The sequence below is a fragment of the Cinclus cinclus genome, chromosome Z, assembly GCF_963662255.1.
Source record: "Cinclus cinclus chromosome Z, bCinCin1.1, whole genome shotgun sequence".
In the NCBI taxonomy this organism is placed as follows: Eukaryota; Metazoa; Chordata; class Aves; order Passeriformes; family Cinclidae; genus Cinclus; species Cinclus cinclus.
The window spans coordinates 76,447,736-76,466,601 of NC_085084.1; the positions used below are offsets into that span (position 1 = coordinate 76,447,736).

The following is an 18,866-nucleotide window of genomic DNA, read 5'->3' on the forward strand; positions in this document are numbered from 1 at the left end:
GCCTGTGAAATCTCGGCCCTGGAGTGGAGTGTGCTGAGTGGGCTCTCCTCTCTCTGTCGGCTTTGGATGTGCCCCTACGCAGACACTGGGCAGGGCAGGGGGAGAAAGCCAGGCTTCAACAACAGCCAGGGGGACTCTGGGGTGGAGACAGACATCACCCCGGTACCAACCTACACCCCAAAAATGGGATTGACACAAGTTCTACCCCCATAGATCAGAGGGTCAAAACGATTGCAATATTTAATGTGAATGTCCCAGAGATGTCTCAGAGAAGAGACTGGGAAATGTGTGGGGTGAGAGCCCCCCAAGTGCCACGCCAGGGTCCTGGGTTGCTTACACAAGGTAAAGGGACCCTGGAGCTGCCTGATCCTGACCAGCAACACCTATGGTCTGAGTGCTGGCAGAGAGGGCAAGAGAGTGTTTGGCTATGAGATAACAGAACAGCTGGCTGCAGGGAAAGCAGTTGCTGGGATGTTCGGGAATACTCAAAGATTAAAATCCAGCCTGTTGTAAGACTCATTACAACTTCCCAGCATCCAAAAGAAAGTGAAAGCCATGGGCTGGAAGGATATATATGCAGTGGGGAGCAGCAGCAGCAGCAGGAGGGCACAGGGAAGCTGTGCAGAGCTCACCTCTCCTGCCTGGAGCTCCATTGCCTTCAGCCCATCCTCTGCCAGACTCAGCAGCAAAATGCAGCGGCTGCATCTTCTCTGTCTCAGTCTGCTGTTGCTGGGACGTATCCTGGACGGTAAGAGGGGACCTCTCAGGCTGCCTTTCCTGCCGAAGTGAGAGGATTGAATTTCTTCTCTCTTCTGCATTTCCAGCAGACTTTTAGAGGGACATGTAGCTGCCGCTCCATCACAGCCCTTCTGCATCCTCTTGCAACATGTTCTACGGGGACTTTGTCCTGCCTAAAGTCCAGACAGGAGCCTGCAGGGCTCTGGGGCTGGGAGGGTGTGTTTGGGAAAGGCCATGGAGCAATCCTGCCTCCCAGTGCCCTAGCCCAGCTTACGCACTCTGGGCTGGGATTGTCTTGGTCCCATTTTTCCCAGTACACTGAGGGAACATTCCTGTCACCCTGTGATGGAGGGCAGCCTGGAGGCAAGTGGCAGGGCTGATGTTTGAGGGGCTGTTGGTGTTGGACATGGGGTTTGCACAGGTCACAGCTGTCTGTGTGGGTGACATCAGAACCTCTACCTGTGGTGGGGAGCTGGGGGGTCTAGACACCTTGTGGCATTGCACCACACCTTGCTGCTGAGGGCACAGATGTCCATGGGTGCTGCCAGCCTTTTCAGGCCTTAGCAGTGAACACAGCATCTGCTGGGAGGGTGACTCTGGATCTCCTTCCCTGCAGAGAAGCACAGACAGCTGTGTCCTTCAGCTGTCACAGGAATGATGTGTGTGGAGTGGGCTGGTGGTGGGGTAGCTGCCAAACCTGTGATTGCTTCAGTAAATAAAGTTGGAGTCACCCCCAGCCCCTCAGAAATGTGTGTCTGTATTGCAGCATCCTGAAGCAGGGTAAATAAAAACCCCTGTGTCCTGCCTTGCTAGCTGGGGTGCAGGAGGGACACAGTCATGCAGAAGGGTTGCCTTCTGCCTGTTTACTCTTCCCCATCTCCTTTGCTTTCTGTCAGAAGGAGTCAAAAGGCTCACAGCACTGGGGTGTGACTTCAATAAAGCTTGTGCCTGTGTGCCCAGCCACAAGAGTGTGTGACTGCATTCCTGCAGGCACCATCCTGCTGCAGCCCCTTCACCCTCCAGGGAAGCTGGGAGAGGTGCAGCTGGCCTCAGCCTGCATGGTGTGTTCCTCCTCCAGTGCACAGTGGGAACAACGTCCTCGACTGCTGCCTGCGGACAAGAGAGACGCCCATCCCACCAAGGATCGTGCAGGATTACTGGCTCCAGCTGGTGCAGGATGGCTGCAACATCCCTGCTGCTGTGTAAGAGCCCAGGGGGTGATGGCTCAGGGACAAGGCCTTGTGATGGCTGGGGATGGACCTCCTATGGAGGCAGAGTTGAAGGCAGAGCAGGATGGTGGAGGGATGTTGAGCTGAATTTTAGGGCCAAGAAATAGGGAAAGGTGCAGAAGCCATCCTGGAGATCCAGAGGTTCAGTGAGAGGGGTAGCAGCTGAGAGAGGAGAACATGGGACAAAAGCCAGGGAAGAAAGCCATCTACAAGGAGAAATGGGAGGGCAGTAAGGTAGGAAGCAGGTGAGATCTCGAGCTGTTCTTGAACATCCATGTGGTGTCTGCTCACTACAACTTTTTTTTTTTTTTTTTTCCCTCATGGGCCTGGCAGATTCATCACCATGAAGGGCAAGAGCCTCTGTGCACCCCTCCATTCCCCGTGGGTGATTCGTCTCCAAGAGAGGCTGGATGCCAGGAGGGTAAGAACCACCCCTGTTCCCAGCCAGGTGTGAGATCAGCCCAGGGGGTGGGTTTATCCACTCCCAGACAGGCTTTTCCCATTATATTGGGATGCTGGGAAGAGCAGGGGCATGCTCTACCAAGACATGGATAATTTGTCTTGGTGTCCATCCTTCCTGCCTCCACCTGGGACCTCCTTGGTAGTCTTTTTCCACTTCAAATAAATGCAGCCTGGGGACTTTTGTCTACCCAGTGTCACTCTTGTCTGAGCTTGGTGTGTGCCACAGCAAATGGCACTGGGAGCAAAATCCCTCACCACTTCTGCCCTACAAACTTGGAGTCTGCTGCTTGTGCATCTCCATGGAGAGGGCTTGTGATGAGTTTGATGGGTGCTTTACAAACCCTGACAGGTCCATCACTACCATGGCTTGTCCAGCACAGGAAGGGACCTTGGGGAAGCTCATACTCCAAGGAGCACACTAATACCAGTTGGGTTTTTCACTTCCCCAGAGGAAACCCCAGGACAAGTAGGTTCTGAAGAAGCCATGGCTGGTCCCAACAGCTGGAGAGGACCACCTCCCAGCTGTGAATCTGATGCTAATGGAGTCAACCTGCTTCCACCTCCAGCCTCAGGGATGACCTTCCTTGAGACTCATACCAGAGTGTGGGGCTGGCCAGAGCCCTGTCTACTCTGTCTTTTTCCCTCTGCCTTCAACGTGACCCAGCAGCCTGTGTCACGCTGAGCTGGGGGCTGCTGGACTGCATCACCTTTGTAGCCTGGAAGCCGTTTGATGGACTGATCTGCAAGGTGACCTGGGGAGTCTCAGACTTCCCATCAGCACAGCAGCTGTGACCTCCAGCTATAGCCTGATCCCTTTGGTTTCCATTGTCAGTCCCAACCTAGAGTTCTTCTGTGTCCCTGGGAAGGGCTATCATCAAAGAACAGTGAGGGGATGGAGGGGAGTCATGGAGGTGTTCCACAGTGACCATATATTGTGCTCATCCTTGACAAGCACCACCCAGATGCCATCAGAAAATGTGTGGCTGATATGGTTCCTCTCTCACCCCTGAAGTCCCTGCACTGTTTACCTCCTGCCCTTCCTTGCAAGGGTAAAAATAGAGCCTTAATGCGGAGCAGACAGAGATGTGGCTCTTAGCCCCTGCTCTCCTCTGGGACATTGCATCCTTTCTCAGTCCCCCTAGCCTGACACCACTGTCCAGCCCTTCCCCATGCCCATGTCTGGAAGTCTGAGCTGCTCTCAGGTTATTTGCTGCTAGATCTGTTCATTGCAACAATTCTATGTATATGTCTCTTCTTTACCCTCTTTTTCTTTTTTTTTTTTTTTTTAATGTGCTGTGATTTTGTTAAATAAAAAGAGAAGCCACCAGGTAGCTGTCATGCCTCATGTCTGAGTCTGAGAGCCAGCGTGGAGTGTGGTGAACAAACAGCACTGTGTACTGTTCTGCAGTGGCAAGGGGGCTGTGCTGGGCTGTGGGGAGAAGGAAGGAGGGTTCATAGGGATGAAGGACACAGCAGCTGGGCTGCAGGTCTCTCCTGGGTGTCTCTCAGTACCGTGGCAAAATGGGAGCCTTGCTCTGCACTGCTCATCCAGTCTACAGCACGTTCCCTGTGGGAAGGTGTTCAGGGATGGGGTAGGAGGGAGCATGCCAGTATTGCACCATCCAGCCCCAAATGCTTCAGTCCTGCCAGTGCAGATGCTGGGTTGAATCTCCCCAGCTCTCAGCTTCCAAAGGAGCAGGGGACATGGAAGAAGTGCTGTAGGAGAGGGAGGTTAGTCCTTGCAGTAGGGGAAACTGAGGCACAGTGCAGTTGATTACTTTGGCAGCAAGTCAGTACTTGCTGGCAGCTGGGGTGCAAGTGAGTAGAAGGACAAGCTTTTGGGGCAATGGAGGCTGCAGAAGACACCTACTCCTGGGCACATCCATGGATAAGGCACAGAGATGGTAGCCCCCCAGTTCCTGCCACTCATCAGCAGTAACCTGGGAGTCTGTGGCCATTTTCCTCCTGAGCCTCAGGTCTGCTGTGCACTCTGGGTAAGGTCATGCTGTCTCAAAGTGTCCTTTAGTCCCCTTTTGTCCAGGCCCTATGATGTTTGAATAAAGCTGTTCTGTCCAGCTGAAGCCTTTGAGTGTCCAACAGGCAGGCACCATCCTTTCCTCCCAAGCACTGCTGTGTGACTGTCTACATAATCAAATTAGTCAGGTTTGGTGCTAGTCAGCATGCCTGGGCACAGGCTGAGAGTGAAATGGCCCAGGACTATTCCTGAAGGCAAGGGGAACATGGCCACCAGCCCTCAGGGGATGGCATCCACAGTGGTGCAGTGGCTGGGCTGTTCAAGCCAGGGAGTGCCCAGGTACCTGATGGCTTTTTGCTGACACCTCTTGAATGCAAGCTTAATTCTATCCCATCTTCTCCCCTGGTCGCCTGGCTCACTTAGCTGGTGGCTTGTTTCTCTTTCAGGTGTTCTCCTCTCTGGGGTCCTCCTGCCTGGTGTCTGCACAAGCAATGCCTCAGGCTCAGATGTCTCTGAGTGTGACTCTCACAGAGCACCAGCTCTGTCCCAGATCATTAACTATAGTGACAGCCCCAGCAATTCAATCCTGGGGAGAAGAAGGAATAGAAGGAAGGCTGGTATGGGAAGAGGGGCCAAGACAAACAGTGTGAGTGGGAAATGAGGATAACTGGTGCTGGCTTGGACAGAAGCCATCCTGCTGCTCGCTCAGTGACCTGTGAGGGGGCCATGGCTGGGGAGGGGGAGGATGCTTGGCAAGGATCTGCTCTGAGACTGAGCTGCTGCAGCTGGAGAAGGTCCCTGTGAAGGGCAGGGACTGCCCGAGGGGCTTAGCCTGGGGTGGATCAGATTTATCCTTGGCTGCGGGCTACCATGACAAGGAGAACAGTGTCCTGGACCAGGGAAAATGAGGGAGAAGGGGCTTGCACTTGCTTGGATGTTGGAAGCAGGTTAATCCATTTACTTAAGTTTCAGGGACGTCTTAGTCCAGGGTTCCCATCTCTCCTGAGAGCAATAAATGTATTCTCAGAGCAATGCAGCTGCACATCACAGATCCCTGCTAGGTCCTTGCCTTCCATGGTTCTCAGGTGGATGGTGATCCAGATCCCAGCTCTGGCAGTAGGCTGCTCTTACCTGCCCAGGGGAGGACAAGAAGAGATACTGTTCTCGACCAGGTACATGGTCCTGGCTCCTGTCCCTCCTTCAGCCCTGCTGCAGCCTCTGCCCTCACTCCAGAGCCCAATTCTTCTTGGAAATCTGTCAAAAACCAGACTGGTTCAGTACTTAGTAAACTAGGGAGTGAGTTTCTCTGAGTCAAAATGTCAATGATCTCTAGAAAGAAACCACTTTCCTTAGGGAAAGCAGCTAGTCACTGCCATGTCAAAAACCTCGATTTCCAGTTCAAAGCTAGTTTTAATAAAAAAGTCCTCCTGCTTTTCTCTCCCCAGACATGTTTTTCTTGCTCTTTCCTACCCTCACTGTATCCTCAAGGGTGGGTGGTGCAGAACCAGAATCCACTGCAGTAAGGTGCAGACATACCCTCAGTAATTCGGGAGTTATGTACAGGGATCACTTTGGCTCTGGAGCATTGGCTGAATCACCTGTAGCTCTTCATTCAAACCTGGGGACCTGTATTTCACATGTTGTGGAGCAACAAGATAACTGCAAAGCTTTTCACAACGATCTGACAAAACAGCCACTCTCTTGGTGACTGTGCACAAAGCAGGAGAGAGAGTACAGGAGAGAGAGTACAAGGCTGCATCTATGCAAGCAAACTGAGCAGGCATCAGGTCACTCCCTGGCTGCCAGCACTCACAGCTGGGATCATGAGAGCACTCGTGTGTCTGCCTGGCATGGTGAGAGCAGACTTGGATGCTTCCCAGGCTGAGTTCAAGGGGCACCAGACACAGCAGGCACAATCTGCTGCAGACTCGAGGTCTGACCTAACACAGACATACCCAGCTGGAAGGTAGGATTGAAGGTTCCATGGCAAAAACACCCATCTGCTTCTCTGCAAGCAAGGCACCCAGGGAAATGTTATGTTGGTCTTTGTGCCATAATACCCTTTCCATGGAAGGCACTAACTGGAACTGGTTTTGTCCCTTGCCTCCAATGAGATGGTGTACAGGGGCTTTTTCTGTCACCAGCATCCCCCATGTGTTGCACATTCTGCTCCTGATGTGACTGGAGCTCCCCCCTCATTTCCAGCATATCATCACCACCACTGCTTGTCTGGACACTTTCTGCCTAGATTTGTCCTGTGGGAAGATGCCATCACTCTTAGCCAGGCTGTGTGGTTCCAAGAAGGAGCTTGTGCCATTTCTGCCATGCTCCTCCTGCTGCTGAACTCTCCTCAGCCTGCACCTCCATGGTCTGATTCCAAGGCCTGGAGCATGGGACCAGGGTGTTTTTCCTTCCCTGAGCTCCTGGAGTCAAACTGAGCCCAGAAGCTGCCTGATATGGAGACCCTTGTGCCTAGACAGGACTTGACTTAGCTTTGTATTTCTAGAAGTAGCAGGAACTCAGTCTATTGCAATGGGGGCTGAGCCACAAGCCAGGCACAGCTCTGCCCAGGTCCCTGGGCTCCCTTTGGAAAGGCAGGGGGGACCCATCCTCTCTGCCCTCAGATGCACCTATCTTCTCTCTGTGCACAGAAGCACTAAAAACTGGAGATAAAGACAAAGCCAGGAGAGCAAGCAAGGAGAAGACTTTAACCCGCTGAGAGAACGCTCTGGAAAGTACCTGTTAACCATCCCTCCTGAACAAGCAGTAGGCAGTGACAAGAGGCTTAGTGCCATTGCTGTGGCCCTCCCCACCTCTCCCTCCTGTTCCCCAGCTTAGCTGTGCCTCTAGGTAAGGCTTTTTTCTGCTCTCCACATTGTGTGCCCAGCCACAGAAAGCTGGAGGAAACCTATCCTCCCTTCTATTGTCAATTGCTCTTCAACTGCAGCAAAATGGCCTGGATAGAGGGCAAAACAGAACAGTTCCTGTCAGAAACTGAGGTGAGGGGTCACCACCAGCTCAGACTGCAGGGATGGGGCTTGGAGGGGGCTAGAAAAGATCTGGTTAGCTCTGTTTGGGATGAGAGGGACAGCCATGGGGCTAGTGAAGATGAGATTTTGGACATTCTCGTGGGATTATGAAATTGGTGTGCAGGCTGAGGCTGGCTGGGATGCATTATACCCATAAGCATGAGAGATGTTTCCTTGTCCATGGTGAAAAAGGAAAGCCAGAAGATTGCTGATACTACAACACACCCAGGGGCTCTTCCTGCAATCTTTCTTTAGACATAACAAGCACAAACCTCCAGTCCTGGTGTCTGACTCTGTCTGCTTGGCCCAGTGCTGCCCAGTTTCTGCCCAGTTTCCTGGGATCCTTCTGCCCTAGATATATTTTACTGGCACGGTGACTATTCTGTGTCTGTCCAGAGGAATTGGCAGCTGTGCTGTGTCAATGCCGATTTGCAAGGTGTGGTGTTTCACAAGTTTCCTGGCTTGGGAGGTTCACCTGCTGCAGCCTTTAGTCATTCTTTGCTCCAAACACATCTTATTCTTCCCCACTTTCCCACAGAAAGCAACATTTCTTTCTTGCAAATGTCATGGCTGGGAAAGCCCCTTCTCTGCTGAGATGTGCATGGACTGTCCCCACACTGCAAACCCACAACTCTGTTTACATGGATGTTCCTTAATCCTGTTTAAATTATCAAGCTGTGACTTTCTGCTCTTTGTGGGAGGGACGATGCTCCAGAAATGTGAGCTGCTGAGGTGGTCTTTGGTGAATAAATCAAGTGCTCTCCTTGAAAGTACCTGCATTGTATAGTTTCCCACCTTTTTATTTAGCTGACACAGCTTTTGGAAAGGCACCAGTGAACGTTTAGGATGATGGATGACAGCCACTGTACTGCAAAGCACAAAAGCAGAAGTGTCCCGGATATGCTACAGCTACAGATTCAGCCTCTTCTCACAGGGCTTGGTTTCATTTCCCAGCCACTGCATTGTCCTCTGACCCCGCCAAGGACAGCTACCCCAGGGAATTCCCAGTGTCAGAGCCAGCAGGGCTGTGGGTTTCACTGCCTGCCTGGGGTGAAAGTAGGGCAGATATCTGCTGTGTGGAACCTGGCTGTTCCTGAAGGCTGTGTCTGCCCTGTGCAATGGCTCTTTGCTGAGCCTGTGGGATTCAGATGGCTTCAGGAGGGCAGCAGGTCCTGGAAATTCTGTCACTCAGCTCAGCACTTCTCACTTTGGGTAGGCAGGCTCTGTCCTGTTGGCACTGCTTTGCCCCCCATCGCAGTACAGACACTTAGAGCAGCAGATACTTTGCAGCTTGACAGAAGATGGTAGGAGGATGTTCTCTCTACCTTAATCTGGTTTCCAGCTTAACTACTCACTAGCCCTGCTGCCAGCAAATCCAACACAGGTGGTTTGTTGCAAAAAATAGCATCTCCTGGCAGGTCTGTGTGCTGTAAGCTGGTGTTTAAAACCGAGTTAATGCAGACTGAAGCAAAAAATCACCACAAAGAGCCATTTGTGAGTCAGCCTCACCCAAGAGGTGCTCAGAACTCCAGCCCAACTTGGCAGCTGGTGCAGTGCTAATAGGAGAAGTGGGGGTTGTGTTTGGATAAGGAAAAAGGGGTATGTGTCCTGCGGCTTGCTGTCATTGCATCCAGGTGCTGTCCCCTTCCCTTTCAGCATGGGTGGCTGCTTGATTTATTTCTGAGATTTCTTCAGTGAGGATTTTGGACATCATGTATGAGAGGTCCTGTAGTGCATGAATTCTAAAAATCAGTCTTACTGGGAGACGTGGTCCCAGATGGGACAGCTGGACTCTGGAAAGGTGTGCACCCATGTGGGAGGATTGTAGAGGACAGTGGTGAGTTTGATCAGAGGTATGGATGATGTGGCCTCAAACAACAGGCTGAAGGAACTTGATTTATTCTAGCTTCCAGGAATGGATGACATGGTCTCCAAGTGCACAGAGGGATATAGTAAAGAGAAAGTGAAAAGAAGTGCTGACCTTAATTCTGATAAGTCAAGAAACGACAGGGGTCAGACTTCAGGGGAAATTCCATTTAGCAGGAAGATGTAGATGAAGAAATGCTGTATGTCCACTGCTGGAAACTTTTACTGTGAGACCAGTGCTCATCAGAAAGCTGGAAGTAGTGCTGGCTCTGGCTCACCACAGGAGAGTTTAGATGACCTTAGGCAGTCCACCCTAATCCTTTCCCCCCCTGTTTTACTGTCCTACCAGGTTCCTAGTGGGTGAGGTGGACTTTGCCTGCCTTATGCTATACTTCTGAGTGCTACATTAATTCCTTCACTTCCCATGATCTTGGGAATCTCTCTAAAAGGTGGAGAAGGGAGGATGGAATTACACTCTGAAGCCCCCATTTACTTGTTGGGTGCTTGGTGTGAGGCTGCCTGTGGTCACAAGAAACCCTTGCTCCTGGATGCAAATCCAGGATCTGAACTAGTGCCCAAATGATGAAAGTGCCTTGGGAGCATGGGGAGAACTTGGCACACCAGACTGAAAGAAACAGATCTTGTGTTTCTTCCATTAGAAGTACCTTTGAAGTGGAGCAGGCTGTGCAGTGCTAATAGTAGAGTGAGAACCATCAGCAGTGAAAACCAGCATTCTCGTCACCATCTGGGCCACATATTAGGGTGCTCCTGATGAGGGCCTTGGTAGGCTTGGCTCTGTTTCACCAGCATAATTTGAGTTTGGGCTTGAGGAAAAAAAGAAAGCAACCCAAAGAGATAACAGAAAAGAGCTCTTCAGGGTGAACATGAAGCCAAGGAGTTTAGCATCAAACACCCTTTGAAAGCAGCTGTGCAGCCTTGCTCAGGGATAAATAAAGGCTGGTTTGAAGCTGGAGAGCTAGCTGGCAGAACATACTATTCCATCTTGCCAAACACTTCCCAGACCACCTGTCCTTGCAGGGCTGGGTTCCTCGCAGAGCTCTCATGCTGCTGCATGCTCTGGTGGGGTGGGTGGGTGTATCGCCAGCATCCTGATGCTCATCTTGGAGCAAGGGCACTGCTTAGCCTCTTCTTGAGGGGGAAGCCCTTGCTGGGTCCTTTATCTCTCTGCAGAACTCAGAGAGATGGAGACCATTCCATGGTATCCTCACCCTTGTCATGTTTCCAGGATTTGGAGTGGGAGGCAGCGATGAGAGTTTGGCTGGCAGGAGATGTGCACTGCCTGGCCCTCAGGGCGCTGCCAGGCAGAGGCCATGGTTTTGGGTTGGTGCAAGGTCTGAAGCATTGAAGTCAAGGGAGTTCTAATCAAAGCAGGCCCTCAAGTGTCTGTGCTGAGTGGTCTAGCAGAATAAGGAAGGATTCAAACAAAAAAAAAAACTTCTGGAACAAGATCAGAAGCCAGACACTCTCCTAAACAAAGGAGATGCATGGCCTTGGAGGAGAAAACAGACATGTAAATAGAGACGGAGGGGGCCAACATAAGGTTGGGTTTCTCTGGATCTCATTTGTCTTCCTTGTGCTGCAGCTGTCTAAAATAAATGCTGGGGGGCTGTGGTGTGCTGGAACATGCTGGGGCTATTCATCATGGGCTGTGCTGGCAGCTGGGACAAGTCCATGATGAGCAGAACCTTCCAGCTTTCCAGAGAGCTCTGCCTCCCTTACACCACTAGTTTTGAGGCTACAGTCTTGCGCTGCATGCAGGCAAAGGTAGGGAGAGAGCAATTTCTTTTAACAGGACATTCACCCCTGTGAATGTGACCCTGAGGTGCTTTTTCACAAGGAATCTGGCTGGTCTTCAGGAGGGTTATTGTTCTCTCTGTTTCCAGAATCCCTTCAGTGTACTCTGGTCCAGATCTTGCCCCTCACTGACTGTGTCTGGTTGTACTTACACAAAAGCTTTCTGGGTCAGTACTTTCCAGTCTGAACAGCCTCAGTCTTCTCAGCATTCCTCCTTCTCTTTCTGCTCTCCTGTTCTGGACAGCGTGTGTGAATGTGGAGGGCAGGTAGTTCTGTAGGGATTTGATACAGAGCTGCTACAATGGGATTTCTTTGACAGCCAGGAGACTGAGTCTTGGCACAGCTCTATTGTGAAGAGTGTCTGCAGCTCCACGCTATGCTTGCATGGGCCATCAGGGGCAGCACAGGCAAAGAGCTGAACATCAAAATTCCAAAGTGAGACTTTTTATCAGCTGCTTGCAAAGGGAACTGGAGAAGGCCACAGTGGCTGGGAATTTGAGGGCTTCCCTGTGGAGCAAAGAGGCTGTACTGCTCCAGAATAGCATCACCCTTCCCAGTTTTCCTGTGGGATACCCCTGTCCAAGGATTTCCAGGCAGAGGTTTATCAGGAACAGGAAAAAGCCATCAAAGAAAGTCAAGCTAAAGTCTTCTGGGACAGAACTGCGGAGAGTGCACAGGGGGAGCTAGGAAAGTCTCTGAAGCATGTAAGATGTACTAGGCTGGTATTCCTAAAGGGACACAGAAGCAAGGAATGGGAAGTCCCTGGCTGGCTCTTCTGTGCCTGATAAGACAGACTGGCTCCATGCCCTGCTAAGGAAGGACTTGCTTGTACATCCTTTCTTACTGGAAACAGAGGGGAGAGTCATTAAGATAACAGTCAGAAGGATGGGAAAAGAAAACGTATCCCACTCCAAGCACAGACATTGTGTTAGCCAGAGTCCTGAACTGTTGGAAATGAATTATCAGAAACTGGGCAGCATTGAAAGCTACTGAACCCCTGAGGTCCTCTCAGTTCTCATAAAATGACCCCTGCAGCATTAGAAGTGCACTGATCCTCTGGAATCCTTAAAAGTCTTTTAAAGCCTCCTTCTTCAGGGAGGCTGACCCAGGACCCCCAGTCAAATTTGGTTAGAAATGTCCTCCACACAGCCCACTGCAGTATTGCCAGGGTCAACCCAAAGGCTCCTGTTCCATGTGCATCCCTGAAATGCTCACATCAAAGTTTCAAAACAACAGCAGTGCTCTTTTCACACTCTCTATTGATAATCCATTGAACTCTCAGCACAGGGTGCTGGTGACAGCCAGGGGCTGGACAAACCCACTACAGGTAGGTGCATGTGGTTCCCACACAAGCTCCACCTGGGGAAGCTCCTGCACTGGTGACTCCTGGGTGCTGGCAGGGAAGGATGACTCTGGATTCCTCTCCAGAGGAGTTCTCTGGTGTACCTAGTAGAGGTCTCAGCTGAAGAGAGAGACAGAGTGAGAGAGCCTCTGTCTTGACCCAGCACTACTGCTCTGGGCTGCTCCCTTCACCCATTGCATTGTGAAATTTCACCTGATACCTTTCACATAATTATGTTCTTATAAGAATTACATACTGCCATTCTTCTGAATCATCAGAGGCTTGTTAACCTGTTCTCATCTTCCTTGTTGGTGTCTTCCAACAAGCCCCACAAGGTACTGGGGAGAGGATCTTTCCAAGCATCCTGCTTGCTGAGGCACCCCTCACCCTATAGGGGGCTGGGATGAGGGTTACCAGCAGGTGTTCTTCCCTGTCCTTCATCTCCAAGAGATCTTTATCTACCCAGCATTTCTCATATCCTGAGGAAGCGGCTGCAGGCAGAGGAGCTGTGAGTTCTGTCTGGGATGGAGCATGTTGGTCCTTTGACCTCCTGTGCTACAGGAACAAGAGCACTCCTGGCTCTCTGCCCTGTTCTAGCAATGCTTAATCCAATGTCCCTGACTCCCTGAAAAATCCTGGACAGCAGAAAAAGGCAGCCACCCACTGGGAAGAAGGAAGGCACCAGTGGGTCTTTGTTCAGGCAGGCGAAGTCCAAGGCTAGCTGTCACACGGAGCCATTCCAGACTGTGGGGGTGTGGCATCACATCCTGGAGACCCACAGAAACTGGCAGCAGAGATAAAAAAGCAGGAGAGAACTTTGCCTGAGGGCATCCAGGGGTGGTGCAGGGCTGAGGATATGATGCACGATGTTGGGCTGGTTTTATGTGAACTCACAAATGGTGCTGATGGGTACTTCCAGTTCCTTGCAGTAGAGAAACAGCACCCTGGATCACATCTGTGCTGACTGTTGACTTCTGGGTCAGCATTTGGGTCACTCCAACACATTTCAAGTATCTTGTGGCTTGGTCTCTGTGGGTTTCATTTAGTTTGTTTGTTCATTGGTTGGTTTCTTTTATTTAAAAAGAGAGTGGTTTCTGTGGACAGGGGTGCTTGGGGTGAACATGACAGGACTCAGAGATAGGCACAAAGTAAGAGGCTGCTCTGACAGATGCCTACCCTTCCTCTAAATTTCTTGCAGCTGCTGGTGCTGCATCCCAAACACCATTTCTGAAGGGATAAGAGGGTTCCTGGTCTTGCTGTGAGAAGATGCCCCTTGTCACCAGTATGCCCCAAGGTGGAGGAGCAGCCCCAGCAGAAGAGATTGCTCCCTGCCTATGTCAGAGAGCTTATCAGACAGATGTAGCTGCAGCTCTGAGCCTGGGGGCACCTGGATTGTGGGAGAATGACACTGCTGAGCTCTGCCCCACAGTGACAATAGGCTTATCCTTTAACTGTAGCCCTGCCAAGGTCTCTGTGTCACTCGCGGTCCTCCTCCTTCCCTGCACAAGAGCGTACATGTGTACAGGAGTGGCAGACAACTCTTCCATTCATTGTATGCCTGGTCTGTTTAGACCAGACTATGAGGGCTTTAGGGTCTAGTGCAGGTCTGAGTCTCTGGAAAGCACCTGTAAGAGTAATAGCTCCTTGATAGAGACACACATGGCTGGCACATCCTGCACTTCAGAGCTGAAGCTCCTTTTGGTGTGCAGGAACTGAAGCGACAGTGTGGAGAGCTGGCATGGGCCATGGGAAATGCTTCAGCATTCTCTTTACTACTACTGTCCTAACATAATAGGAAAACACTGTTACAGTCCTCTAGGCCATGCACCTGGAGTCCTGCTTTGGTCATGTAATGCTTGTCTTTGCTGGAGACACCATCTCAAAGAGTCTGTGATGTGCTGGGATGGGTCCACAAGCCTTGCCCCCATAGCTCCCTTCTCACACCAACAGAGAGCAAGAACATGTCTGCCAAACTCCCACCAGCACCAGCAGTGGCTGCAGGAAGGCAGTGGGAGCTGGGCACAGGTGACAGCCACATATGCCATGGCTTATGGTGAAAGAGTTTGCACAAGACACAGTGAGCATGGGGGGAAGCTAAACTCTCCACCCTGGTGGGTCTTTTCAACTCTTTTTCAAAGTTCCCATGCTGGTACACGTAAGCTAGCGTCAGTTCAGAGCTGACATCACATCAGAGCCCTAGACACGTTCCATGGCACCATTCACTGTGTTCATCCCTCCTGGCACCCTTCTGCTGTACTCAGATAATGTAAAAAGCTGTGCATGGCCCCCTGTACCTGTGTGAGGACACTGAAAGCCACCTGGTTTGCAGCCAGGGAAGAGGAAAGGCTAGCCTGCTTAGCCTGCCCCAGGTGCATGCCACTGAATACTTCCCAGTTAATCAAGGATGTTTTCTAGAGAGCTACGAGCCATGCACAGCTATTGTCTACACCAGTGTCATTTACCTCTGCAGTGAAATAAGGTGCTGATTACCCAGCAGTACATTAAAGGGCTTTCAGTATCTTTATTGGGTACAAGATACAAAAACTTAGCCTGGTAACTGTCTTCAAATAAAAAAGAAGTGAAGGTAAATCTAAATGATAAAGGGAGGGCTTGGCACCTTATTCCCCTTTTTACAGTCTTCTCAGGTTTGCAGATTACACAGCCCTAGATACATTTCAGTAAACACTCACAGTGTTACAATGAAGGTTCATTTTCTTGCAGAGACATTTGCAAGGTCCACACATTGGTCTTATCCTCTCTCTTTCTGAGCTGACAGTGGCAATTTTTCCTTTGCTGCTGATGGATTGTGTGGCTTGCAGAGGTACTTTGTCACTCCTGGCCTGAGCCACGAGGAGCAATGGGGAGTTGTGTTGTCTCCTTGCTGAACTTCGCAAAGATGAGGATCACAGGATGGGTCAACAGCTCAGATCCCAGAGATATCAAGAGGGTGGGTTTCCCCTGATGTGACAAGAGCAAGACCCCACAGCTGGCTGGGCAGCACCCCATTCTCACACCTTGTGAGGTTTCAGCTGCTGCCCATCATTCTGACAACCAGTGTCCTTGTCCTTTTTGGGCTTTTCTTACATTCTGGATCCAAGCTGTGCTTTGAGGAATGGTATCAGAATTATTATGCCAAGGGAATCACAGTACCAGTCACCATGGGCTGTGCTAGAGCTGTGCAAAGGGAACCTGCACTTCCCTTTGCAGCTGATGTTCCAGCAAATGTGGCAGATCCTTTTGTATTTTTATCTTTGAAGTGACTGCCTTCCTGAAGAAATGAAAGCATGACCTGATTCCTGGCTCCAGATCCCAGTTCTAACACTTTTATAGGTTTCCAGCCCTGCAGAGCAAGAAGCACTGTAGAGGTGAAGAAGCAGGTCTGTAGGATAACCTGTCAGGCCTCCACCAGGGATCCTCAGGGCACAGCTTAGGAACTGCTGCTTTTAATGGACTGTAATCCAAAAAGGAAGAGAAAGAGGTTATTTTCTGCACAAGTGGGCCCTGGAGCAGAGCCGAGCTCCTATTATTCTATGTAATAAGAATAAGCAAACAGCAAAAATCCCTCAGGAAGGGAGGCCACTAACCCGCTGCGGGATCTGAGCCGCCAACAGCGCTGACTTCTTCCTCTTTCTGCCAACTGAGGCTGTGGTTTCTGCTGGGTACCCCTGCTGCTGCCCTCCCAGCAATGGTGGCACACAAATTGTTCTTCCATCCTCCCTTCCGGTAGGCCCCTGACTCTGCAGATCTCTTTAGCCAGGCTACAGGCAGGAGTCTGAGCTTCCTGACTGTCCCAGTGCCCCTGAAGACAGAGGGGTGGCCACTGCAGGCCATCAGGGCTGCACAGGTGACAGAAACTGAAGCAAATGTCCCCTTGTTCTGGAGCACCCTGAGCATCATTTCCAGCAGGTTTTGGTGCAGGTCAGCAAGCCTGACCCCAAAGCCAATCAACATTCCCACTAGAAAGAAGTCCTTGGCAGTGCTGATTTCTTAGCGCAAATGTAGCTGGAGCATCCTTGCTCTTCTCTGTGCAGTCCTGGGTGCTGGCTTCTGCATGATGCTTCTGCTGGAGTGCCATGGTGGGTTATTCCCCTTATCCTGCCACATGGGTCTGGGGAGGGTCATTCCTCAGCTCTGCACACAGCCAAAGCATTTCTCCAGCTCCTTCAGCTACCTTGCCTGCTCATGCCTCTCATCCATCACCTGCTGGGGCATCTCAACAAGCATGAAGGGGATGCCCAGCCTTACAGACCCCTGAAGCCTCTCTGAGTCTGCCACCAGTGCCTCATACCATGCCAAAACCTGGGGCAAGGCCACTAGGAGAGAGATGCAGGTCCTTACCTAAAGTAGTTCGGTGCAGCCCTACTAGAATTTCTGAAGCATTGCCAGCTTCATGCTTAGAGGATTTTCTCACCACGCAGCATGAGCTGAGGGATGTGGATGGTGTCACGCTGCTGCAGATGGGATAATGTGGCTCCCACTTTGCTGGTTGAGACCACTCCTGACAGGGTCCAGCCTCCAGGGATCTGAGATGGGGCCTAAAGTAAGACTGGGGGGTGGGAGGGTGGCTGCTGCCCATGGCGGCCTGTCACCAATTAGAGATGCTGTGCAGAGGCAGGAAGCGTTTGTTTGGTGGAAACCACCCCCAGAACCCTGAACCTACAGGGAAGGGACAAAACTGCTCCCAGGACCTGGACTGTAAATCTGGAATCAGGCACACATCAAGGCCAAGATACGAAAGCCCCAAACACAGGGACTTGCCCATTCCTTTGTGCCCTCAGGTTAAGAGGTCAAACCCTCCTGGACTGGTAAATCTCAATTTCAGGAGTGAGGCAGTCACATCTGAGCTTAACTTGTGCTCTGCTGCCTGCAGAGGCTGTGAGTTTCACCAAAGGATGGGGATGCCTCAAGCCACAGGGGTGCTGCACCTGAGCCCATACCATCCATGTTGTCACTGCTGTCCCTGTTGTCCCCAGTAATCAGCACACACCAACACAAGGGTTGGCAGGCAGCCCAGCTGGAAAGGGCCAGAAGGGCTTTCTACCTGCTTGGCTCATCACGATCCATCACTGGGTTGCTGCCCTGACCTACAGGCTGCATGCTGGCTCCCAACAGCTCCCTCAGTTTCTATTCCCCAGTCACATTCCTCCTTTTATTTTCCAAAGTTTTGTCTGTGACTGTAAATAGTCTGGTGAAGGATTTGCCAGCCCTCGTGGAACAAGAGGCAATAATCTCTTCCTGAAGGAAGTGGCCAGGAGACCTGAAGGATCCTTCTAACCCAAGTGTAAATGATACCAAACAATGTACCCAGGAGGAAACTGAGGTGGTGAGGGCAGAGGAAGCTGTGAGGAGCAGTGCTCCAGAGTGCTTTCTGGAGGGAATATAACTGCTGCCATTAGTTAATTAATGCTTGGTGAGGGGCTGCCATTGTTGGGGATCCATGGAGCTCCTGTCTGAGCACTGCTGAGCCACAGGCTTGCCACAAAACCAGGCAGCATGCTGTGAATGGTCAAGAGTCCTGTTGGGGTTCTACAAGGAGTGTTTTAAGTGAGATGATTTACTACTTCTCATTTACCAGCTCAGCACTGGAGATGACTGCCACCCCCTCCAGCCACCCAGAGGTCTGCATTGCAGCAACAAATTATTGTTCTGCAAAAAAATGTTCTTGTCCCCAGGTGAAGGTACCCACAGGGTGGACTGGAGGTCTGCAGGAAGATCTGCATCCAGCATCTTTACCCTTGGCTGGTGTTAGAGCTGCTGATCCTGCAGTGGCAAGGGTTTTACTCTTCCACAGGACCTCTCCTCCACAGAGGACAGACACAGCTGAGATGACACACTTTTCTCTTGACATTCCCTAATTGGCTTGATTTGTCCATATTAAACATTTACCATCCACAGTTAGCTCCTTCATTAGCTATGACACATCATGTTTAACCACACAGCAATATTGCATCAATGCCAGGGCCAGCAGCAAACACTCAGGAAACTTCTGGACAAGGATAATACAGAGACCATTAAAAAATCTGTGTCTGAATTTAAACAAGCCTCGAAATACTTCTCAGCTAGCAGAAGACCTTAGGCAAGTGTGCACATTCCCATGCCCAGCCTTCACCCCACCTCCTTTATTTCCACACAGCATAATGGCTTGCCTGTGGACCTGGACACTTACAGAGAGGAATGAATACTCATTTGGCTCACAAACCACAGTGTAATTAATTCCCAGAAAAGCTTCTGGCCTTCACTCTGTGGCTGTGGAAGTTCAAGGTGCTACCCTTGGGTTAACCAGATGCTTCTCCTGCACACCCAGGGTGCTCAGGTCCACCAGCAAAGGGCAAGGGATGAGTCTTCCAGGACCAGGGAGAAACCAGGCAGGTGGGAAAGGGAAACCATTTCAGAAATGGCAGAAGGAGCAA

At 51.0% G+C, this 18,866-nt stretch overlaps 1 protein-coding gene across 1 annotated transcript; it reads left to right on the top strand.

Annotated features, from left to right (window-relative positions):
• Nucleotides 1-555: 555 nt before the first annotated feature.
• LOC134057012 (C-C motif chemokine 19-like) lies at nucleotides 556-2,801 on the top strand. The gene is made up of 3 exons (XM_062513981.1): nucleotides 556-748; nucleotides 1,817-1,940; nucleotides 2,301-2,801. The coding sequence occupies exons 1-3, from the start codon at nucleotides 556-558 to the stop codon at nucleotides 2,419-2,421; spliced, it is 438 nt and encodes a 145-aa protein (XP_062369965.1). The 3' UTR covers nucleotides 2,422-2,801.
• The last annotated feature ends 16,065 nt before the right edge of the window (nucleotides 2,802-18,866 follow it).

Excerpts from the sequence above, each read along its gene's own strand:
- LOC134057012 (XM_062513981.1), top strand. The coding sequence starts at position 556 with ATGGGCTGGAAGGATATATATGCAGTGGGGAGCAGCAGCAGCAGCAGG. Across the intron at positions 749-1,816 it reads GCTGGGACGTATCCTGGACG|TGCACAGTGGGAACAACGTC; the intron begins GTAAGAGGGGAC and ends TTCCTCCTCCAG. Across the intron at positions 1,941-2,300 it reads TGCAACATCCCTGCTGCTGT|ATTCATCACCATGAAGGGCA; the intron begins GTAAGAGCCCAG and ends TGGGCCTGGCAG.